The 25189-nt window shown below is 40.1% G+C and overlaps 1 protein-coding gene and 1 long non-coding RNA gene across 3 annotated transcripts in view; one reads left to right on the top strand and one right to left on the bottom strand.

Annotated features, from left to right (window-relative positions):
• VAPA (VAMP associated protein A) overlaps positions 1-10015 on the top strand; it is a 42854-nt gene extending 32839 nt beyond the window's left edge. For both annotated transcript variants that reach the window (XM_004059184.5, XM_004059186.5), the window contains 2 exons: positions 3697-3870; positions 7344-10015. In XM_004059184.5, the coding sequence (XP_004059232.1) occupies positions 3697-3870; positions 7344-7502 (333 nt within the window). In that variant the 3' untranslated portion in view covers positions 7503-10015. The remainder of the gene's footprint in view (positions 1-3696; positions 3871-7343) is intronic.
• A 7187-nt stretch (positions 10016-17202) lies between these two features.
• LOC134757393 (uncharacterized) lies at positions 17203-22927 on the bottom strand. The gene is made up of 2 exons (XR_010131278.1): positions 22479-22927; positions 17203-18135 (listed from the first exon to the last, which is right to left on the bottom strand). It is a non-coding gene; the product is annotated as an uncharacterized lncRNA (long non-coding RNA).
• Between the last annotated feature and the right edge of the window lie 2262 nt (positions 22928-25189).

The following is a 25189-nucleotide window of genomic DNA, read 5'->3' as shown; positions in this document are numbered from 1 at the left end:
AGTGAATGAGTGGTGAGTGAATGGGAAGGCCTAGGACATTACTGTACACTGTAGACTTTATAAACACTGTACACTTAGGCTACATTTATTAAAATTTTTTCTTTAATCTTAGCTGTCCGTAACTTTTCATAAACTGTACAATTAAAATTTTTGACATAAAGCACAAGCACAGTGTATAGATAAATAAAAATATCTTTTTAATGTCCTTATTTGCTGCCTTTTTCTAGTTTTTAAATAAGATTTTTTAAAAACCTTCTTTTGTTAAGACTAAGACACAGCACACACATTAGCCTAGGCCTACACGGGGCGGGATCATCAGTATCACTGCCTTCCACCTCCACATCCTGTCTCACTGTAATGTCTTCAGGGACAGTAACACGCATGGAGCTGACATCTCCTATGTTAACAGTGCCTTCTGGAATACCTCCTGAAGGACCTGCTGGAGTCTGACTTAGAGTGTCCTTTTTGTTTTCATAAGTAGAAGGAGTACACTCTAAAATAAATGATAAAAAGCATAACACAGTAAATACATAAACCTGTAACATAGTCATTTATTACCAAGTATTCTGTATTGTACATAAATCATATGTGCAGTACTTTTATATGACTGGAGTACAGTATGTATATTTACACCAGCATCACCACAAACGTGAATAATGTATTGTGATAAGACCTCACTAGGTAATAGGAATTTTTCAGTGCCATTATAGTTGTATGGGAACACTATCATATGTACGAATCATTGTTGACCAAAACATCATTATACAGTACATGACTGGACAACTCATAGATGGAGGATTACTGCAGATAGGCTAAATAATATAGTGGAAACTGGACAAGATTGGTTTATTGTTTTAGTTGATACACACCTTGACCTTCCAGCTTATTCTGAATTGCAGTGTTAAATGTAAGGTTACTATTCATCAATTTACTAAGAGTCACAGCATGTTGAATCTCTCTGGTGTGCTTGTTTCATGGTTCTCAGAACAACCAGTCTTTTCTTTCTGGACCAGTTTGAAGCAACTCTCAAGAAACAAGCTGTTTTATTGGAGCCAAACCTCACTAATAGAGGTCCTGGATGGAAGCATATACTTAAAGTTACACCTGTTTAATTTTTTCCATCAGGCTCTTCAGATTGTCACTCCATGCATGACTCAAACCCCACCCTCCCATCACACTTCCCCCCATTACATATACATATATAGCATAACATATACATATGTAGCATATGTATATGTAAATAAATTAGATTTTCTTGCACCTGTTATGTATGTTCACTGGTTTGTAAGGGGCCTAGGTAGTATGTGATATAACTTATTGGGCACACTTTTGAAGTGTGTTTCGGCTTCACTGTATTCTTTGCATTCTATTCTCTTTATGCTCCACATATTGGTTATCATTTCTTCTCCTTTTTGTTACAAAAGCAGTATAACATTTTTAAGAGAAATTCAACAAAAAAAATCATTCTATTTGCTTAGATAAATTCTAATCTAATTCCAAGTCTAATTCTATTAGAATTAGAAAAATCTAAATCTAATTCCAATCTAGTTATCTTTTTATGGAATGTCTTCTTATGGACATGTTATTTAAAATTTGAAAGAATGGAAAGCTGCCCATCAAATGCTTAACAAAAGTGAAATGTTTAATTTTGGTAAGGCATAGAATAGAATATTTAATGACATGTCATTTAATAATAGTAATATAAATAATAGTTTTGTTGATTTGACAAGATTGTGGGAAATGACTTTTTCCCTTCCCTCCATAATTTACAATTTTATGCAATGTAAAGAATTTAAAAATAATCAGTTGTTGAGCTTGGTGATTCTTTTAGTTTTTTTCTCTTTGGTGTTGACCCCATGTATATCTTTTTTTCCCCCTTTTGGAGACAGGGTCTCACTCTCACCTGGGCTGGAGTGCAGTGGCACGATCTCGTCTCATTGCAACCTCCACTTCCTGGGCTCAAGCCACCTCAGTCTTATGAGTAGCTGAGATTACAGCTGCACACCATCATGCCTGGCTAATTTTTAAAATTGTTTTTTGTAGAGACAGGGTCTCCCTCTGTTGCTCAGGCTGTTCTTGAACTCCTGGGCTCAAGCAGGCCACCCATCTCGGCCTCCCAAAGTGTTGGGATTACAGACATCAGACATGGTGCCCTGCTTCATCCTCTTAAGTTTTTATCAGTTTTGTGGTATGAGTATGATACTTTTTCCCAATTCTTAACCAAAACCTGAAAGTTCTTCTATTGCCATATTGGTGGCCATTGCCACCTCCTTTATAGAGGAAGTCAATGTGCCAACCTCATTATCAGAAGTTGGATTTGTGCTAGGATAGAATTTGACCACACTGAAAATCATTTTGAAACGAGTTCTAACTACTATTAAGGAAAAGAATAGGAAAAAGTATTGGCAGGGTAAAATATATCTGAAACAGTTTTTTAATAATAGGGGTGGCTATTATTAGATTGGTTGGGGTGGGAGAAATGGGGGTGAAGAACAAAAAAGCTAGCAAGAGAAAAACTCAGAGAAAGAATTGAAGTAGGCTTCTTTAAAACGTTTCTTAACTGGGAAGCTTGAAGAAAAATGGAAGAATCTGCCGACAGGTCACATACATATTGTTGTTCATTAGAACCTCATTATAAATTTTCATTTTTAAATAGATTTTACATGGATTTAGGCATACTAATCAAATCACATCCCCTTCATAAGAATAACAAGTTTTGCCCTTTGAACAGTCTGTTTATACTTAATATAAAATTGGCAGCTGGGATGGTGTGGTAGGTGTGCAGCCTCTGATAAATCTTATAAAATGAGTATTGTGGAATGCCATAAAGTTGATTTAGTAAATGTCTTTGTTAGCGGTTTATAGCTGAATAAAGCAGATTTTACCTAAAATTATTTTAAAGCAAGTAAATTTAATTAAAATGAAAAAAGCTTGTTACACTAATACTCCTACAATGTGTGGTGACATAAATGCTGTTGGAGTGAAGGATGTTGGGGTACTTTAGACAACGGGCTGAAGAATACATAGGTGCTGTCATAGATGTTTATCTCCAGGCCTTCAACACTAGCTTCAAATGGTTCAATGTTGGTGAGGATTAAGATTTTGGGGCTCATAGTCTTCAAAGCATGCTAAGTGCTACTGTGATGTTGAATCACGTGAATTAAAGCAAACAGCATTACTAAAGATGACAAATTAATAGAAGTTAGCTTTTTTTGGGCATGTTTTTTCTTAGGTAGTTTCTGATTTTATTGGAATGATTACGATAATATCCCCCTACCCCCCAGAACCTTATTTGAATTGCAGAACCGGAGCACTGAAAATGACCTTCAATGGATTTTGTTGATGTCATTCAGCATACTTTCATTGAATAACTACTCTTGACGAAAGTGCTGGTTTTAGGGGTAAATACAAAGAGAGATGGCTCTTACTCTCTCAGCCTTTGAAGTATTACAGGAAAGAACTTGAACAATAATTATTAAGATACATAATAAAGTGCTATGGTAGAGGTACGTGCCAGGGATTATGGGAATAGAGGGAGTGGCTGGTTATTTAGACTAATCTGACTCTGACACGTACTGATTTAGGCCTTTTAGAGAGTTTTTCATAAACAAAGATGTAGAATTTATATTGTTATTTGTTTAAAACGTGTAAGGAGATTTGGTTAGTTAAAAAATTCCCAATATCTTTGTAATGCAGAATGACATGGAACCTAGCAAAGCTGTTCCACTGAATGCATCTAAACAAGATGGACCTATGCCAAAACCACACAGTGTTTCACTTAATGATACCGAAACAAGGAAACTAATGGAAGAGTGTAAAAGACTTCAGGGAGAAATGATGAAGCTATCAGAAGAAAATCGACACCTGAGAGTAAGTTCTGTTGGTTGAAAATAAATTGATTGAAATGAAGGTATGGGACATGTGAGTGTTATTAGGCCATTTTAGCAATTAGCTTTTAAATTTTTCCTTGGTCAGTTCTTTCTTCTTTTCCCCAGTGCCTTTGCTCCCCACCCTACTCCTCTTTTAACAGTCTTCCCGTGGTTTCTCATTGCTGCAAGTTCCTTACTTTAGCACACATTCTAATTATTTGTGACCTGGCCTGCAGCATTGCCAGCTTCTGCTCTTGTTTCTCATGTCCTTCCCATTTTGTGCCCTAGTCATACTGAACTGCCTAGGATTGTGTTGTCCCACATCATAGCCATTAGTCACCTAGGGCTGTTGAGCACTTGAAATGGGATTTGTTCAAATTGAGCTGTGCTGTTGAGTGTAAAATACTGATGTTGAAGAGTTAGTACAGAAAAAGGTAAAATCTTTTTTTTTTAATGGTTACATACTGAAATAGTAGTTTGGGTATATTGAGTTGAATCAAATATATTATTAAAATGAATTTTACCCATTTCTTTTTACTTTTTAAATGTACTATTGGAAAATTTAACTTTACATACGGGGCTCACATTGTGTTTGCGTGGGGCAGCATTGGGATGGAGTATGCTGGAGAAGCATCTGTTTATCACCCCTCTTTTCTTTAGTGTAAGCTCTTCACTGTGACTGGAAAGGCCCAGAACCCTGCCCCTCCCGACACAGCACATACACACATTGACGTTTTGCTACTACAGTATATAGCCTTTGCTGGGAACTTCTCCAAAAGAAGAAAAAAATCAATTTGTCATGTCTGCTTTGTGCCTCCACTATGCTGATCGCCTTCTACTGCTCTTGCTTGTTAGAGGCCTTTCTCCCTCTAGTGGGCAGTAATTGCCTTGGGGGCAAGGGCAGTGCTTCATTTATCTCTGCATTCACCATACATGCATGTGGTAGTCATTCATGTATTTGATTGAATTAAATGGATGGCGAAGGAGGACTGATTTGAATATGTCTGAAATTTATGAATAATTTGTCTTTGACAAGTAATTACTTGTTTCAAGACCTAAATACCTATACGTTGCTCTCTAGGCTTTGTTTGAAGCTCTTTGCAGCAAAGTAGATGATACAAAAATGTATGTAACTAAAATAAGCTAAATGATGGGAGTTATTTGATTATTCCTTTTGTTAGGTGTATGTAGGAACTACACTCTAAATTAAAGGCACTGTGTTTTAAGTCGATCTGTGAACTCCTTTGCTGAAATGCTTTTTAAAATGAATTTTTGTGTCTCTTCATGCTTGATATTTCATAGTACCCCCTCGAGGGGTACCCGTCTGCTTCCAAGCACTTGTCTGGGTAGCAGAAAGAATATCTTTATTTCACACCTACACGCCATGGATCTTTTAAAGGATTTTGTTGGTTACTTTTACTTTATCTGCCATGACTTCCATAGTTCTGTTCTTTGATAAAGATGTGCTCCTTAGGGTGCTCAATAGATTTCTTTCAAAAGCCGCTGTTTACCTCTGACAGGGAGGGGAGAAGTGGAAACAGTGAGAATGACATAGGTGGGGCAGGGCTGGAAAATAGGAAGAGTGAACCAGGGAAGTAGGTGAGAGAGACTTTATTCTTGGTTTCTACTCTTTATGCTAATGTTCTGTATGAGATTTTATTTGAGAGATGATTCTGCTGCTGGAAAAGTAAAAAAAGCTGGGCTGGGCGCGGTGGCTCACACCTGTAATCCCAGCACTTTGGGAGGCCGAGGCATGTGGATTGTGGATCACCTGAGGTCAGGAGTTCCAGACCAGCCTGGCCAACGTGGTGAAACCCCGTCTCTATTAAAAATACAAAAATTATCCGGGTGTGGTGGTGGGTGCCTGTAATCCCAGCTACTTGGGAGGCTGAGGCAGGAGAATCACTTGAACCCAGGTGGCAGAGGTTGCAGTGAGTGAGATCACGCCACTGCACTCCAGCCTGGGTGACGAGCAAAACATTGTCTCAAAAAAAAAAAAAAAAAAACCCTTGAAGACCCACTGGCTTACAGAATTTCAGACCCTATACACAGGCCCATCATAATTTTTTGCCAGGTTAACTTTCTTGCTCCTGTCTGTTCACTATCCCTTTTAATTCCCCTAGCCCTGTGGTTCTTAATTCACACTGCATGTGAATCACCTAGTGAGCTTTAAAAAGTTACAGTTGACCAGGCCTTCCCCAGGCCTAATGAATCACAATCACAGGAGTATTAAAAGTTCTGTAGATGTTTGTGATGTGTAGCTGAAACTGAGAATTACTGTTTATATAGGACTAATTAGCATGAGACCAAAAAAACCCAACTCCAGAAAATCCAGTAATGCAAATAAAACTGTGCCATTAGGTGTACTCTTTTAGTTAGTGTTTATTTATAAGCACAATAAAGGAATCATGGGAGAAAATATTGCCTTGTACTGAAAAAAGTAAAAAACTGTCCTGCCATTTATCAGATTGGTTAACAGACACAGATAAAGACAACTGTGTAGTTAACAGGTATTAGTATTTTTCCCAAGGTTCACATTGCACACAGTGTCATAACAACCTCCTGCTTGGAGTGACTTCTGCTTTCTTCTGAGAAACCTTCTGCTCTAAAGACATAGTGCTGTGTGAAGCCATATCAGCAAGAATGAAGCAGCCTACTCTTGACTGGAGGATCTAAGTCATTTTGACACAGAGAAGCACCCTCATTTTCCAGTCCAGGTGCAGAGCTTCAGATAAGGGTTTCCTGTGTACATTTCTCATCTAAATTTGTAGTTTCTGAAGAAACAGTATTCTTTCTCTGCTTTGCAGTCGAGACCTGGTGCTACCACTTTACACACAGCCCTCTGCTTTGCTTTGAGCATATAAAAAACACTGTTACTTAAATTTCACGCTAAACTGTTTCCTTCCCCCAAATTCTGTGATACCATATCTCTGTTTACGGCAGGAACACCCTCTTGTGCCTCTGCTGTTCCGGTTCCTTAGTTGCAGTGGGTCAGTAAACCCAAATGGCAGACTACAGGTCTGGGTAGTTTTTGGCTGATTGGGCTAGGACGGATGTAATTGATTTTAAATACCATGGGCCACCTTGGAAGTACTCTTCTTTAATTATATTTTTAGTGGGATTTAAAAAAAGGTAAATATAGCCTATCTAACTTTTGTTTTTTAGGAATACATTTCTCAGCACCAGTTTTAAAAAATCAGTGTTATTGAGGTATAATTTATATCCCATGGAGACACCCACTGTGAGTGTACAATTCATTGATACATAGAACTTTGTAACCGTCACTATAGTTCAGTTTTAGAACGTCCATCACCCCCGGAAAGTTTCCTTATGTGGTTAGCAGTTAATCCCTGTTTCCGTCCCCAGCCATAGGCAACCACTAATCTACTTTCCGTCCCTATAGATTTTTAGCTCCAGTAGTCTCGTTAGTATGCTTGTTTTTAAAAACCTTTTTTTTGTGTGTTTTTTTTCTAGGATGAAGGTTTAAGGCTCAGAAAGGTAGCACATTCGGATAAACCTGGATCAACCTCAACTGCATCCTTCAGAGATAATGTCACCAGTCCTCTTCCTTCACTTCTTGTTGTAATTGCAGCCATTTTCATTGGATTCTTTCTAGGGAAATTCATCTTGTAGAGTGAAGCATGCAGAGTGCTGTTTCTTTTTTTTTTTTTTTTTTCTCTTGACCAGAAAAAGATTTGTTTACCTACCATTTCATTGGTAGTATGGCCCACGGTGACCATTTTTTTGTGTGTACAGCGTCATATAGGCTTTGCCTTTAATGATCTCTTACGGTTAGAAAACACAATAAAAACAAACTGTTCGGCTACTGGACAGGTTGTATATTACCAGATCATCACTAGCAGATGTCAGTTGCACATTGAGTCCTTTATGAAATTCATAAATAAAGAATTGTTCTTTCTTTGTGGTTTTAATAAGAGTTCAAGAATTGTTCAGAGTCTTGTAAATGTTATTTTAATAATCCCTTTAAATTTTATCTGTTGCTGTTACCTCTTGAAATATGATTTATTTAGATTGCTAATCCCACTCATTCAGGAAATGCCAAGAGGTATTCCTTGGGGAAATGGTGCCTCTTACAGTGTAAATTTTTCCTCCTTTACCTTTGCTAATATCATGGCAGAATTTTTCTTATCCCTTGTGAGGCAGTTGTTGACTGAGTTTTTCATCCTTACAATCCTGTCCCATGGTATTTAACATAAAAAAAAATAAAACTGTTAACAGATTCTTGCTCGATAGCTTGTTTGTGTCTGTCGTGTTATTAGAGGGAACTCCACTATATATGGTCACTTGAAATTATGATGCAAAGGTTTCTCTTGCATTGAAACCCTCTTGGATATTACAGTATTTTTAATTGAAAGTCCTAATTCTGTTAAGGAAAGGAGTTGATTAAATTTTAAGGTACTACTGGTATTTTGGGAGATTATGATCAGTTTGTTTTCAAGATAATAGAAAATAAGGTCCATGAGAATAGAAGTTATGCGATTTCAGTGAGTTGATGTGTACAGCATGGCTGTGCTCCATCTGATTTACCCCATTCTTAAGTTCTGAGAGTATGTTCTCAAGGAAGATTTAACTCTCTTTGGTTTTAAATTACTTTTTAACCAGCCTAATAAATAAGTCTTACTACTTTTCATAATAATATTTCATAATAGTTAAAAGTAGGTGTTTTTTCGTGCCCAATTTGGCACTCAAAATAATGTTCATTATGGAAGTTTGGTAATACTGAGCAAGCCTGTGGAATTTTCTTTATGAAAAATGATTTTAGCCTTTGCAAATGTTAACCATGTGAAACACATTTTCAGTATAAGTATGCGTTACAGGGTTTGATACTTTCCTGCACTTAGGTTTGTCCTATTCTTCATTTATTCATACTAGGATAGAAAATTTTGGAATCAGAAAATAGATCCAGTTTTTAGCTACATACAATCTAGTACAAGTGAATTTTTATTCTTAAACATAGATGTTGGCTCTTTTTTTAAAAGATGCGCTCTACCTGAAAAGGAAATTGGATTTTAGAACTGGATGTGGTGCAGTGAAGTATTTTAGGCCCAGGTCTGTGTACACATTTTATAGAAGAGTGAAGTATTCTGAAGTATTTTGGTTGCCTTTTCATTTCAACTGTGTTTTGAATTTGTCAGATCACACATATATTGTGTTATTGGGCGCTGTGGTATCTTTTATAAAACCTCGTGCTTGTGTGCAAAAGTTCCTAAAAGGAAACACAAGTAATGCCTATGCATTACTAGCATGCTATGCTGCATGCTTTACTGTCTTTGTAAAAATCCCCCCCCTCCCCTTTTCTGGTAACTGGAAAAGCATGCTAAAAATAGTCTTATATTTTCACCCTGTAAGTGCAGAATCAGTAATTCCTTGGCTTAAAGCTCTTATATAATCAATATTATTGGTGATAAATACCAAGTTTGGTATCTCATAGCTATCTTTTTTTAAAGAAATTAAGTTCTTGAAAATTTAGCTAAATCCCGTTTTATGGGAATGCTCTTTAGAATTCATTTTGTTCAGCCCCTTTGTTCTATAGTTGAGAAATCTGAGGCCTTACGAAGGTTAAGAGAACTTTCCCCGCGTCTCACAGGTAGGTAGAGGCAGAGCTGGAACTAGAAATCTGGTCTGTTGATTCTAGCTCAGTGTCTTCTGGTAACTGTTGAAAATTGTCTTAGTTTGAGAGATGGCTGAAATAATGAACATAAAATGCTATTTATAATAACAAGTATATGTGAAATTTCTTATTGTAAGACTACTACCGGCTTACTGTTGAATAGTTTGGTTATAGTGTTTAGGCTAGACATGCCTCCCACATTGGTAATAAATAAACATTACAAAATACAATGTATTTTTAGGTAGGCATTTTATAAAATGCATTATGCCATGGTTGCTTTTGAGATAGATTGTAGTCTGGGTAGCATCTTTAAAATGTATGTGGGCTTAACTGTTGTTCATATCAGGAGATGCTCTGATTGTATAGGTGAGACTCTGTTTCTGTTATTTTTAATTGCTGTATGAAATGTGATCAGATTATTTTACTGCCAACAGTTATAGTTTGAAAGTCCAACTGTATTAATTGACTGATAATATGATAATATAGAGATTAAATTGTTTGTCTTCATTCCTTACATGTTTAGAAGTTTTTGCTTTGTCTACCTGCTTACTTGTATATGTAAGCATGAGGGAAATACACTGTTGCTAATACTGAAATTACAATCAGGTAACTAAGGCCTTGAGTTCATATGTGACACTGAATGCACTAGCTTCCTTGGTTCTATAACTAATGTACCTTAACTTCCCCCATTCTTATATTTACAAGAAGCTAAGACATTATGTTCTGAGTGTGTGGTATGTTCCCTTAAAAAAAAAAATGACACTTAGAAGAAAAATGTATGAAATTCAGAAATTCCGATCAAAGAAAAGTAATTCTCTCTCTCTTTTTTTTGAGACAGAGTCTTGCTTTGTTGCCCAGGCTGGAGGGCAGTGGTGTGATCTCATCTCACTGCAGCTTCCGCCTCCTGGGTTCAAGTGATTCTCATGGCTCAGCCGCCTGAGTGGCTGGGATTACAGGTGTGAGCCAACAAGCCCGGCTAATTTTTGTATTTTTAGTAGAGACAAGGTTTCACCATGTTGGTCAGGCTGGGCTCAAACTCCTGAATCCGCCTGCCTCGGCCTCCCAAAGTGCTGGGATTACAGGTGTGAGCTGCCGCACCCAGCCAAGAAAAATAATACTCTTAAATATTTAGATGTTCGCCTAAAGTTGATATTATTTGGTATGGGAATTAGTTTTGAACTGTAATCTTTCAGATTACACCACTTTGAAAACAAGTTTTAACAGTAGGGTAAAAATATAGTTTTTGAGGGTATTCCCCACTTGTGATCTTCTGCCACTTTAGAGACATTCAAGTAATAGTTTTCCTAGAGCTTTGCACATTCCCATTCACTGAGATTTTTAAAATTTCACCTTTATTAGAGGGAAGGATCAATGCTTACCATTTGGAAAAACAAAGATCAGAAGGTAAATGATCTTTATTTTCTAGCTTTAAAGGGAAATTAAACCATTCATGAATAAACTGTTTAAAAATGTGAAGTGTCCTTTTCACAATACAAAAAAAATTTCAACAGATTGTGTGGTTTGTGCATTTATATCCTCTTAAGCATTAATAGCTAATCACTGACTGGGACTTGAATTCTGATGGCAGATAGTCTCTTGCTTAGTGAGATGGAGTTAACTATTTTTTAGTGGGAAGTGAGAACAGCTGACTTTTCATTCCACGTTTCATAGCCCCACTTTTGGTAGACTACCACCATGCTTCTTCGCGTAAGCAGTGGCATCTTCGGAATGAATGCCCAGCCAGTCGTGGGTTGGTGCAAAGAAGTATAAACATATATCACTAAGGAAAAAGAAAGTTTGTCTTGCCCTTCTGACACTGTGTGTGCACTTCAGGCAGTTTTTGGAAAATATAAAAAATTCCAAATTCTGCCTTTCAGCAGCATCAATTGCTAGGAACATTTCATTCATTTCCCTATAATATTAATGTTCTTTAAGCATAATCACTAATTATAAGTTGTATCCTATTTTTTTCCAGCTTAATTTCTGTGGTTTATTGAAAACCAAGTATAAATGTGACTGTAAAAGCATTTTGCTTTGTTTTTATAGTTAACTTTCTTAAGGTTATGGACATTTTATAATGTAACATTTGATTGGCCTGGCCTCTTGACAGTTCCCTTCTAGTTATGCATATCTTCCTATTGCCACATTTCTTGTTTTAAAACTCAGTTTCTTGTTTTCCAGTTGTTGCTATGTATAACACCCATCTTGAAAGAGAGTATATAGGAAGTTATTCAGATAACTTTTGTAGTAGTGATATTCAACTATAGCAGTACCTTAACTCGTGATGAGCTTAGGAACATAAAAGATAATTGTTGCTTGAATAGCACCCCCAGAGATACTGACCTAATTGGTCTGGGGTGGAGACCTGGCATGGTAGTTTTTTTCAAGCTCCAATCATCGGCCAGACAGTTGCTTTACGTAGGTTTTTAAATGCCAAAGGCAGATATGAAGTAGATTTAATTAAGACTTGACTTCAGCAATACAGGGGAACTTAAAATACTTATTTTTCTTTAAATTGCAGGAGTCACTGTTAGGTATTGCTTAAAAAAAATTGCATAAAAGCTTTGCTTGTCAAGTTAGGATTGCTGGAATACCACTAAAGATTTTTGACTTGTGAATAAATGAGCTGTCAGCGCAAAAAGGCGATTTGAGAAATGTGGGCTTCAGTATTAATTGCCATTTTGCTGACACCCAGTGTACCTACCTACCTGAGAAATTTATTTTGTCCATCATGTATTTCTCAAAGCAAAAGGTGGTTTTCAAGTATAATGTCGTTTTCAACATGCTTATTACTTAGTTTTACGTCAGCTCATTTCATCATCATTGATAACTTGTGAAATACTTATCTCCATCCTATGGAATAGGGGAGACGGGTTTAGACAGGTTCAATTTGCTCAAGTCTGCACAGCTGAAGTAGCAGAGAAAGTGGGATCTAGATGGTCTGATCCTAGTAATCTACTATATGAAGGAAATAGTTTGTGTCCTGGTCCAAGTCAAATATTGACTACTCACAAACAGTAAGTATGGCAATTTTGTGATGCCTTTGATTCCACTTTACATGGAGTACTATTATTTGTGAAATGTCTTTAAGATTTTTGGTCTTAAATTTTTGAAGACCGCTTTCCCCCTTTATCTCCCAGAAAATTGAGAAGAAATAAACTCCTGCCCACTAACAATCTCAGTCCGTGAACAAAACCAACATGAACATTCCTAAATACAAGTGTGTTTGTTACTCTAAGAAGGCTATAGAATTTATGGAAATGGCTTATGTAACCTTCAAGACTGGAGAACAGAATGTGACTGGCCTTTTCTAATGGTCCTTTAAGATTTAATGATTAAAGCAAGAGTTTTATTTTTTATAATTGACTTTGTGGTCTAAATTCTTGATACTGTTTATAATTCTACAAAGAACAAAAATTGTTATGTGCTATGGGCACTTAAGAACCCTGAGGAAAAATAATACAATATGTGTGTGTGTGTGTGTGTGTGAGAGAGAGAGAGAGAGAGAGAGTTACTGACATTAAGTTCCAAAAAAAAAAAAAAAAAAAAAAAAAATGTGGAGGGTTGAAATGGTAAGGAATTGGAATCTTTTGTATTTTCGAGCAATAAGAATTCCTATTCTTGTTTCAAGTAGAGGTTTGTTAGGAATTACAGTTGTGGGGAGCAAACTTTCTTTTTTGTGCTGTTTTAATCCAAAATGCATATCCTTAATTGTATATAATATATAGATAAATATATGAGGGTATTAAGCTACTTTGAATTAAATTTAAGGATATATTTCACATGAAAACAAATACAAACTTGAGAATCAAAGTTTTGCAAAGTATTTCTTTGGGTGCTTTTGTGTACTTTGCCATTGAGCAAATTTTATGAAGTTATTGGGATATTAAGATTTTCTTTTAAAAGTTAAATGTTTAATCAAGTAAATTATCTCTGTAAGGGAGACATGTTCTTGTACACTGGGACTCCCATAGAATCCCTCAGCTGGAGGAGTTTCCCTATGCATGTTTTAAGAAATTATGGAGATTGTACATTCTGCAATGAAGGAAATGCCTTAAGAGCCTTAATTTTGAATTGGACCAAGTGGTTCCTTTGTAAGATAGGTGGTGAGTAGAACGGGTATTTCAGGGAGAAGAGTATATTGGCATATGTACTTAAAGGTTCCCGATGTGAACTTTAATGTGCTAGAAATTTGTGTTCATTGTTATAACATTTGCATCACAAGGTGATGGAGGGAGATAACAGCTACAATAGTATTTGCATTGAGTAGTTAACAAGCCTGTCACATCTATGCATTTGTTTGAGGAAGTAGTGCAAATGTTTTCAGCAAATAATGTTTAAACTACTTAAATATGTAAACAGTTATTTCCATCCAATACTTTGATGTCTAACTCGAAGACAGTACATTGGAGATACCAATAGCAAATGAAGTTTTACATTTTCATAACGTGTTTCCCATACCACAGTAGTATGGAGATGAGGTGGCTGTAGAATAGTGTTTCCTTTTGCCTTTGCTTTGATTTTTTTCCTTACGAAGTTTCCCCAGCTTTGACACATTATTTTTCTGTATTTGGTTTAGAGCCTAGATATGATTAAAGCCACCTTTATGCCCTTCCCTGTCCACATTTTCGTCTGTCAAACCACTAACCTGAAATTTTTGTCATTCTTGTGTTTCAGTGTTTTGCTACCTGTGTACGTAATTATATAATCAGTTTTATAGTGTATTTTGCATGTTTTAAAATGCCACATAGCTGTGTATCTTAGATTATTATTTGTCTAGCTTTACCTTCACCTAACATTTTTTACACCCCCAAACTTCCACGTAATTCCCTTGGGGTCTCTCATGCGTTTCATGTACTAATATATTGTTTTCTCCTTTGAGTAGCAGCTTGGACCCATTGTAGTGACTTTCCATTGCTGCCAGGGCTAGAACTGAAATTAGGACACCAGTCTCTAGCAAAGGCTGCTGAAGCCTATTGATGATTGCAGCAATGCTGCCACTGCCTGATGTTAGCAGAGTCTGTTGATCGGTCTGGCACAGATGTAGTTGACATCCCACTGAACATCTCAGCTCTTTCCTGAATCTCTTGTGGTTTGTTCTAGGACTCAGACATCAAGTCTGGCCAGAAGACAGTTGTTGAGACAAATGTTGCCCTAAAAGCCACTTGCTACATGTGACTGTACATAGTAACACATAATTTTAGAAGGAAAACGAGTCTAGGGGAAGAGAGATGAGGTGCATAAGCACATATGTGGAATCTTCAGGCTGCTTGCACATCCACACTGTTTCTGCATGTGCTGCAGAGTGTGTGTGTGTGTGTGTAAATGGAGAAATGACACAAAGTCTGGCATTTTTTTTGAAAATTCAAGATTTGGAACAAAGGTCTTGCATTACCACATGGCAACAATTTTCTGGAGCCAAGTAGCAGTTTCCCCTGTAATTCCCATCACTTGTTTTATACTCTGTTTTACTTGTTACCTGCATGAACAGTGTATTCATCTGAATTTGTGACCCCTGATTTAGACACTAATCATGTATTATAAATACTGAGTACTTCTATATTGGGTACAGGTTGGAGTGGGGGGTGTAGGGTAAGATGATACCAGAGTGAAATACTGGGATATGGGCTGGATCCTGTTGTCAGGAGGCAGAACTAGTTAAGCACTTATACTGGTCGACAGATAATTGGGCCCAGAATGTCCAAAACATTGTAAACTGAAATAGGCTAAAGTTTGAAGAGCAGTAACTGTAGAGTACCTATTATATGTCAAGTACTTTACATATATTTTATTCTCAGAATAACCTTTCAGATTTATTATTTATTTATTTTTAAGACGGAGTCTGGCTCTGTCGCCCAGGCTAGAGTGCAGTGGCGCCATCTCCGCTCACTGCAAGTTCCGCCTCCCGGGTTCACGCCATTCTCCTTCCTCAGCCTCCCGAGTATCTGGGATTACAGGCGCCCGCCACCACGCCCGGCTAATTTTTTGTATTTTTAGTAGAGACGGGATTTCACCATGTTAGCCAGGACGGTCTCGATCTCCTGACCTCATGAACCTCCTGCCTCTGCCTCCCAAAGTGCTGGAATTACAGGCGTGAGCCACCGCACCCGGCCACCTTTCAGACTTTTGAAAAACACAGATGAGAAGCACTTGGAGAAATTCACTGTCCAAACTTAACGGTCTTGGACAAGTCTGGGCCCTTCATCATACCATACTGCCTTTAGGGAAAAAAAGGGGGTGGGAATGACGGTGAAATTGATCTAATGATGTTTAATTCAATGAAAACGAGAACTTACTTTGGTCTCAGTCACTTTTGAGAGTATAAAATAATTTTTTTTTCTGGTTTTGAAAATCTCAACATCAAAGAATAATATGCCTAAAACTTAATTACCTAATACACCGTACTAGTGGCTAGAAGTTGGCATGTGGCTGCAATATGGTTTCAGAATACAAGCTTTTTGAAATTCAGGCTCTTCATAGCCCACCTGTCAGCAAGTTAACCTAGATTTTTAGCTACGTCAATGGCCTTTAGCGTTATAGTTCCAAATATTAAGCATGAGAGAACCTTGGGAGGAAAGCATTTCAAAGTGGTATGAGTCTGGATGCTGAAATGGGATTGTGGGTTATAATTCCGGCTCTGTCAGTTTACTAGTTGTGACCTTGGGCAGTTTTATTTCTCTGTAGTCCCAGCTTCCTCTGTAAACAGCGTAATAACTCTGCCTGTTCATTGGATGTGGAGGGGATTAAAGAAGTACAGCTTTTAGAGCAGAACTTGGCACAAAGCAGATGATCAAGAAATGGTAGCAATTATCGTATATGTCCATATGAAGTGGAAAATTGGGAAGCTGTCTGATTATTTGGGTTAAAAATTAATATATCTGGACAATGGGTATGTGGCTTGAAGTTTTATTTTTGAAGTCATTAACCAGGTCCGCAGCTGCAGGCATTATCTGTGTTAGGCAACAGCCTTTTATTGAATGCTAGTAGAGGGGCAGCAGGACAAACAGTGTGGGTTTTGGAGGATAGACAGACTTGAATTTGGATCTCAACTCTGCCATTGGCTAGAGACGAACCCTGGAACAATTATGGAACCTCTTTGAGGCACAGCTTCCTCATCAATGACACCGTCTGATTTTTACACTCCTCTTTTGTAACTTTGTAAGGTTGTGGTGAAGACTGCAAGATATTTTAAAAATTACGTTTTTACTCTGTTCTTCAATCATATTGAACATATTGGGATAATTAAAATTTTTTAAATTTAATGGTAAATTTTAAAGCTTAATGGTAATGAATACTCTTGAGTTAGAAAATGTAAAAATACTGTAAGGGTGGAGGCATTCTTGTAGGTGAGCAACCTGTGAGTGTTAAGAATGATGCATTTCTTTGTTGATTCTTTTTTTCTGCATATGAAGGTAACACTAGTGGATTATAGAGGTTTGGAAATGATAGAAAAGTATATAGTAGAAAAAAGTTCCAATATCTCACTTCCCAGAGATAACTTTTTAACAGCCTTTTTAATGCCTAGGAGCATAGCAGAGATTTTATATATATGTATATAATTAGTATAAATATTAATTTATACTAATAAATAAAAATCAACATGGTTAATTGATTTAACAAAATTAAAATTCATTTTTTACCTGGAAATAATTTTTGAAATTGTTGTAAGAAAAGGTGTAAGAATAGTAGAGAAGACACCCATTTTGTCTCACTGCTTTATTGTTGATGCTTCCTCCTTGCCCCCTCCACATATAAGTACGTATACATTATATGTGCATACATGCATGTTCATACATACATATGCATGCATTCATGTACATGTATACATGTACACACATGTACACATTCACTCGTGCATATATACCTATACACACATATACCCACATTTTCTCAAAACCATCCAAGAGTAAGTTGCATATATCATATTGCATGCTACTGGGGAGGCTGAGGTGGGAAAATTGCTGAGCCCAGGAGTTTGAATTAAGGTTGCACCACGGCACTCCAGCCAGGCAACAATGACACCCTGTCTCCATCAATCAAAGACATGCATATATTATCCCTAACTACGTCAGTGTGTATTTCCTAAGGTAAGGTTCCCTTACATGACAATAGTACAGTTGTGAACTTCAGCAAATTGAACATTGATACAGTTTTTTCCCCCAAATCTACTGTCCGTATCCAAATTGACTAATGTCATTTATGGCATATTTCCCCCTCCAGTACAAGGGTTGGTCTGGGGTCACATGTTGTATTTAGTTGTCAAATCTCTTTAGTTTCCTTGAATCTGAAATAGTTCCTCAGCCTTTCTTTGTCTTTTATTACATTGATGTTTTTGAAGAATGCAGTCCCTGCCTCCTCCTTTGGGCTTTCTTTGATGTTTCCTCAGTAGACTCAAGTAATAGATTCTTAGCCTGATTGCTACAGAAGTGTCACCATGTCCTCCTCAGGGTATCACGTCCACTGGCACATGAGGTTCCCCTGCCCCTTATTTGTGAATGAAGACCCAGCTGAGGGCTGGGAAAGAGGAGGACTCACGCTGAGGTGAAGACTTGAATCAGATGGCCTGGCTTTGAATTCTGGCTTTGCCTTGTAATCTTGGGCATGCTTTCAACGTTGCTGTCTCAGGTTCTGCATCTGTAAAAAGGGGATTTAAGAAAGTGTACTGATACACACCTCATAAGGTTGTTATTTGGTTAAATATACCTAGAGTGTTGAAAATAATTATTGGCACAAAGTTAACACCATATGAGTGCTAGCCATCATTATTGACACTGATTCTCTCTACAATATAATCATTACCATTATTTTTGAAAAATTAATAGTCTGAAGTGCGGAAATGCCAAGTGCATTGTTTAAGCTCATACAGGTAGGATACCAAGTCTCATGAAGCTAAATACTGTGCTGTCCTGTTCATATTTTTATTTGATTTTTGCAAGATCCATTGTAAGCACACCTAATTTCTATGGGATAGGTCGGAAAGACCCCAGGAGAGTGTCTTCTTGTGTTATGGTGGGAAAGCCTCTGGGAGGTAAGTTGGGAGCTGCTCTCCGCCTCGTCTGCCTAGAGAAGTGTATGCTGTGGAGGTGGCTCTGTGCTGTGGAGAAATGGAGCAGAATTTACTCCTGTAGTGTTCAGCTATCACCAGGCAAAACATTAATTTTATTTGGATAAATCAGAACATCTGTGGATATTTGGAGCTTTTTAATGTAAAAATAGTGCTAATTTTCACATTTTCAAATAGACTCTCAGGTATTATGATAAAATTTGAAGTTTCTTTTTATATAGGTGATTTTCAAGCGTGCTTGCACAGAACTGTGACGCCTGGGGACCTGCATATTCCTTTCTTCTTTTCCATTTTTTGATGAGACTTCCTTTCTGCACATTAGAACAGGTAAAAGGAACATGGTGTCAAAAGCAGCCTAATTCCACTCTTCTCATTTGCTCAGACACAACTGATGTAGATTTCTAACAATGCCAGTTGCCTTATTTTGGGAAACAATTTGGAGTTAACAGGGATTGTATTCCATTGATTTGCTAGGGGGAGACCCCAGCAATGTGGAAACCATTCTAAAATGTGAGGAATATGTATTAGCGGTATGTAAGTGACTGTCCACAAGAGGTAGTAAGGAATTGCAGGAATGCTACCTGCTTATGAATGTTTTCTCACCAGGCTACAAGGACAGCTGTTCCCCTGCCTGGCTTGACTCCCCTCTCTAGAGCAAGTCATGAATGGGTTAGGACAGTCAGGGTGGGCAGAATAAAAAGGAGAACAGCAAGCTGTGCTTAAGTGGAGAACCAAGCAAGAAAAGATGGATCTAGATGTTTGTTTTTGCAACTGGACTTCATTCTTTTTGTATTATATTCTGATTTCCTTCTGGGCAGTGGTATTACAGCAGTCCCCCCCCCCCACCCCCTTATCTGTGGTTTCACTTTCTGTGGTTTCTGTTATCTGTGGCCAACTGTTATCTGAAAATATTAAGTGGAAAATTCCGGAAATTATAAGCTTTAAATTGCATGCCTTTCTGAGTAGCATGATGAAATCTCATGCCTTCCCACTGCGTCCCACTGGGGACCTGAATCCTCCCTTTCTCCAGTGGAATCATGCTGGATGCTCCCCACCTGAGTCGTTGACATGGTCTGCTCCTGACACCCAACCATCAGCATCGTCATGGCTCGATGATCCAGGATTACCTGGAGTGAGTGATCCTCCGATCTGTCATCAGAGGGTCAACAGCAGCCTCATGCTGCATCACCTCACTTCCTGTCATAGGCCTGCTCCTCTCACATCTTCACCAGAAGAAGGCTGATGCAGATGACCCCGGCTTATGACACTTTAACTTGGGATTTGACTGTAAGGTGATGCAAAGGTGATCTGCATTCAGGAAAAGCCATACTTCCAGTGCCATTCAACGTTGTTTTCCACTATAGCACGGCATTCAGTAAATTACACGAGACATTTGACACTTCATAATGAAGTGGGCCTTGTGTTAGAGGACTTTGCTCAACTGTAGGCTAATCTAAGTGTTCCGAGCACGTTTCGGGTAGGCCAGGCTAAGCCATGATGTTTGGTAGATGAGGTGTATTAAGTGTATTTTCGATATACAGTATTTTAATGTATGATGGGTTCATCGGGACATAAGCCGTTGTAGGTTGAGCAGCATATGTACAGTACAGTGAGATATTTTGAGAAAGAGTGTGAGCATGCACCTTCACATAACTGATATTACAGTATATTGTTATAATTGTTCTATTTTATTAGTTATTGTTGATCTTATTGTCCCTAATTTATACGTTAAACTTTATCATAAGTATGTATGAATAGGAAAAAAGTGTATACAGGGTTTGTATACAGGGTTGGTAGTACCTCTGGTTTCAGGCATCCACTGGGGGTCTTGGAATGTATCCCTTGAGTATAAGGGGGGGACTACTGTAGTTTTCTGTTGTGACTGTAGAAGGTTACCACAAATTTAGTGACAAAAACCAACACAAATTTATCCTAAAGTCCCTCTCCCTTATCTAAATTAAAATATCAGCTGGGCTCCAGGGTAGACTCCATTCCTGGCCTTTTCCATCATCGAGGGGCCACCCACATTCCTTGGCTTGTGTGGCCCCTCCTGTGGTCACATGACACCAACCTCTGCTTCCACCATCTCTTCCCCTTCTCTGACCCTCCTGCCTTCCTGTTACAGGTACCCCTGCGATGACACTGGGCCCACCTGGCTGATCCAGGGCCATCTCTCCATCTCAAGAGCCTTCACTTAATCACAGCCAAAGTCCCTTCATGGAAGGTTACATATTCAGGGATTCTGGGGGTTAGGATGTGAACATGTTCCGGGGCATCATTTCCCCCACTCCCTCAGTCAGTGCTCTTCAGCCTGGGCCAGGTCTCTGGCAACTGGGAAAGTAGAAGGTCTGTATCCGAGCCAGCCAGTACATCCCAGTGCTTCAGAGACCACAGAGAGACCCAGTCAGAGCCAATGAAACCTTAGCCTTTCAACGGATCTCCGTTTCCTTTGGTCTTATCGTCCCCTTCAGCCCCTTTCAGGTTACTTGACGCTCTTTTTCATATTCAGTTCAAAGTTTGTTATCGACACTGTGCTTGTCTGAAAGATTTGGATTTCACTGGTGCTTCTGGTCCTCTGGGTCTCCGCAGCGCCCGCATCCTGTTCCTGCTCCAGCGTCCCCTCACCCCCACCATCGCACTCCCCCTAGGGCAGGGCCAGTGCTCCCCAAATCAGGGGTACTTCCTGAGTCGCGGGTGGGAACTTGTGACCCTTCCCTATCACAGATCGGTGAGGGTGACTCTCGGCTCTCCCGGGCTCTCTTTCTTCCTAACCACAGAGCGCCGGCTTTCCATCTGTCCTCTCGCCCCTCTTCCCTGCTCCCAGCCCAGATATGTCCTCGAATTATAGACTTACATCCCCAACGACTTTGGCCATCTGTCCGATACCTCGGACTTAATATGTCCAGAACTGAATCCAGTCTCCCTCACACCCAGGCTTGCTCCATGCAGGCCTCCCCCATCCGCATTCTTTCCTTCACTCAAACCTCGGAGTCATCCTTGCTTGGTGCATTCCCTTCCTTCCCATGCCATAGCACAGCCCGTCTTGTCAACGCTGCTGCTGGCCCTACTTTCAAAACACACCCAGAACCCAGCTGCTTGTTGCCACTTCCATGTGTTGTCCCCTCTATTTCCTTCATTTCCTCGACAGTCTCAGCAGATCTCCCAGACGCCCCCGTGTCCCCTCAGTCTGTCTTAGAGCAGGAACCAGAGCGGTCCTGTTAAACACAGGTCGGAGGGGTGTTTTCCTATGCCCAGACACTCCAAGCCTTCCCCCTTCACCGTGAGTAAGAGTGGGGAGCTGGCACTGGCCCGCAGGACTCCAGCGTCCCTGCCCCGATCCCCGCTTCCCCCTCTAGCCCCATTCCTTCTCCCTCCACTCGCCCCACGTCGTTCTGCCATCACGCTGTTCTCTGGATATTCATGGAGCATTCGCACATTCCAGTCCGGGAGCCTATACCTGCTGTGGCCTCTGCCCCAGTGCTGTCCCCTGTGTGTCCGCGGGGCTCACTCCTCAGCTCTCCCAGCCTTCACTTAGGTCACCTTCTCCGTGAGGCCTTCCTGGGTCTCTCCAGCTGAACAATGGTACCCGTCCCTTCACACTCTGGCCCCTCGCTCGGGCTCCCCTCACCCCCATGGAATGTGCCATACCTGTCTTCGTTTCTCTTGTGGTCTGCTCCTCCACCAGAACGCAAACTCCCTAAGAGCAGCGGTTTCGGACGTTTTGTTCACTGCTGCCTCCCCAGTGCCTGTTAACAGCCTGGCATACAGTTAGGTGCTCAGTAAGCCTTTTTTGAAAGGAGAGAGAGAAAATGCACAATTGTGCATGCACACGGGGTAGCCATATAAAATGGGCTCTTACTACGGATTGTGGTTAAAAGAAAAATCTGAAAGCGCTGCCTCAACTGAAACTTACCCCGCCTGCTTCTCCTCATCTTCATTTCTGCGCAGAGCTCCAGACTTCCCATATGGGATCCACAAACCTCCTCGCTCTTCATCTTCTAGGGACAGCCTTTTGCCGCCAGGCTCCAACAGAAGCTGAGATGTCTGCTGGGGGCCCTGCTGTGGTCTGGAATGGAGAAGACCCTTCCACGCTGGGAGGAGGGGCTGGTTTCCTTCCTCGTTTTCACGCCTGTTCTGAGGTTTTCTTTCCTCCCTCTTGCAACAGCCCAGGCTTGTTTCCAGCTCGCGCCGCCCTCAGCCCACCTCGCTCCTTCCCTCTTCCAGCCTGCACCCTCCCCTGCCCGCCACACTCTCGGGGGTCACCGCTGGGCGGGTTGCTGTTTGTTGACCTCCCCCTTTCAGGGCACTTTCTTCACACGCCTGTCATTCACTGTCCTGAGGGAGCGTTTTTGTCACCACTGGGCAGAAACATCTCTGAAATCTCGGCTGCAGATAACTGCTTTCCAATCACAGCGATCCTTTCATCCGAGTTGCAGAAATATCCTCTATGGCCATAACTTCTTACCTCAACTCTTCCACTCACGAAGTCACCACTTTCTTACTAAGAGTGGCCTTTTCTTGGTTCCCTGGCTGGCATTCGATGCCAGTGCTGCCAACTTCACTGCTTCCACTGGCTCCACAACTGCCTGGCACGCCCAGCCCCTCGGGGTTTGCTGGCGCGGGGCGTCCCCTTCATTGTAGTTCAGGGCCCCTTCAGTGCACATTTAGGGTGAGCCGGTGTGTTAAGCCACACCACACTGACTTTAGGAGATGGGCCGATGCTGGCCTTAGACTGCAGGGACTGCGTTGAGACTTTTCTGGAAACATATAGGTGTGCCTGCATGGAGACTTTTCTGGAAAGCCATCCTGGAAGTGGCCATTTGGAAAACAGGCAAGCCTTGGCCCTTGGGAAAGGTGGGACTTCCTCTCCCCGGGCCCAGGGAGTGGGAGGGGAGAGGATTGGCCTGTGGCTTTGTGGAATTTGGTGTTTTCCCACTGGGGGAGATGGTAGTTGCAGAGCCCGGGAGGTTCCTTTAGCTTCAAGGGGACTTGTCTGTGTCCAGGCCCTCTCTCAAGCACAAGAGAAAGGTGACGATGCAGGATCCTTCCCTCAGGTGCCACCCTCTCAGCTCAGCCACCAGAGTTCATGGTCAGCCTTGGTTGCGGGTGTGGGTCTGAAGAGTGGATCATGAAAAGCTGGTGGTTCTCCTGAAGGGAAACCCTCGAAACTTCTTTCTCATCCTCTGAGGAGTTGGTGGAAATATCTCAGGCCTCCGCTTGGGAAGAACGTGGAGCAGGGCTGGTGCCGCCGCAGAGACCAGCAAGCCGGGCTTGGTTCTGCAGGAATGAGTCTGAGGCACTTGCGGGTCCTGCTCTCTCAGCGGGGGCGATGGAGGAAGCCACCCTGCCATGTCCTTGTATTTAGAGAAGGGGCTCTGGGGAAAGCGACGTGGTGCTTGACTACTTCATCATCAGATTAGGAAGATATCTGGGGCCTTAATTTGGATAACTGGGTCAAGATTATACAACAATTATGGTTATATGCAAATTCTGTTGCTTTAAAAATAGGAATCACCTTATTTAATTATTTTAGGATCACAAAGCTTCCGTCCTCCAAGAATGACCACACGGTGGACATTTCAGGAGCCTTGGAGAGCCACACCTCTAATTCCCCCATCACACTGAACATGCAGCTTGCCATCCTTCTGTTTTTGTCTGTAAACTGGTGGCTATTGTCCTAAATCATTTTTCTTAGGGAATTTTCCTTAACATCAACCCCAATATTTTAACAATTGTGGCGGGTTTGGGATGGGGATCCCAAGCATTTATCAGATTCAAGCATTTCCTATACTTGGAGCTTTTTTCTTTTTGGTTTCTAAAACTAGGTAAATAAGTGTATTTGGTTTCCTAACCTCCAAAGCCTTACTAATTTTATTTTTGCTAAATGGCACTGCTGAATTTTAATGTACACAACAGAGGGTACTTGGAGGAACCGGTGTCACTCCACTCCAGGGACCCCTTTCTCATTGAATTTTAGATGGTGCAGAAGTTATTGGGCTAGCGCCTTTCCTAAGAAGCCATGGGAAGATTTAGCACTCCGAAAAATTGTTTTAATTCAGCACCTCCAACAACCTGTCCCCGGACTCTTGTTTTTCTTAGTGCTAAACTATAACCACCTAGAACACACGCTTTTCACATTCTGAATAGTAACTTGAAGGCTGGTGAACCATTAAATTCAACTGTTGTAAAATCTGATCCTGCCACGAGGTGGCAGTGTGGTCTTGTGTCTTGAGGCTTTCTGCACGATGGAAAACCCAAGTTGGTTTACACTGTCTGTACTGATAGACATTTAGTACAGACAGTATAAACCAATTCCTTTCAGAAACCCACGTCTCAAACAAAATCAAACTATTAAGTTTTTAGTGCAAACTGTAATTGCAGGCTGAAGGAAGCTTTCTTTTTGATTCTAAGGATAGATATAAAACTTATTCACTCTCCCTTAGAAGATATAAGATAGTTGATATAAAGTTTGTTTTTCCAATATAAAATTAGGCTAATTACAGTGATAATGTGGGTAAGCTTTTGTGGTATCTTTGATGAAAATATATAGTAGAATAATACCTTTAATTTCATTACTAACTTTCATCTGTGTGACTTACTTTGTTGAAAGCATTAATTTTTTAT

The sequence above is a fragment of the Gorilla gorilla genome, chromosome 17, assembly GCF_029281585.2.
Source record: "Gorilla gorilla gorilla isolate KB3781 chromosome 17, NHGRI_mGorGor1-v2.1_pri, whole genome shotgun sequence".
Classification (NCBI taxonomy): domain Eukaryota; kingdom Metazoa; phylum Chordata; class Mammalia; order Primates; family Hominidae; genus Gorilla; species Gorilla gorilla.
Note: the sequence above shows the minus strand (reverse complement) of the source record. Positions and strands in the feature narration are given on the sequence as shown.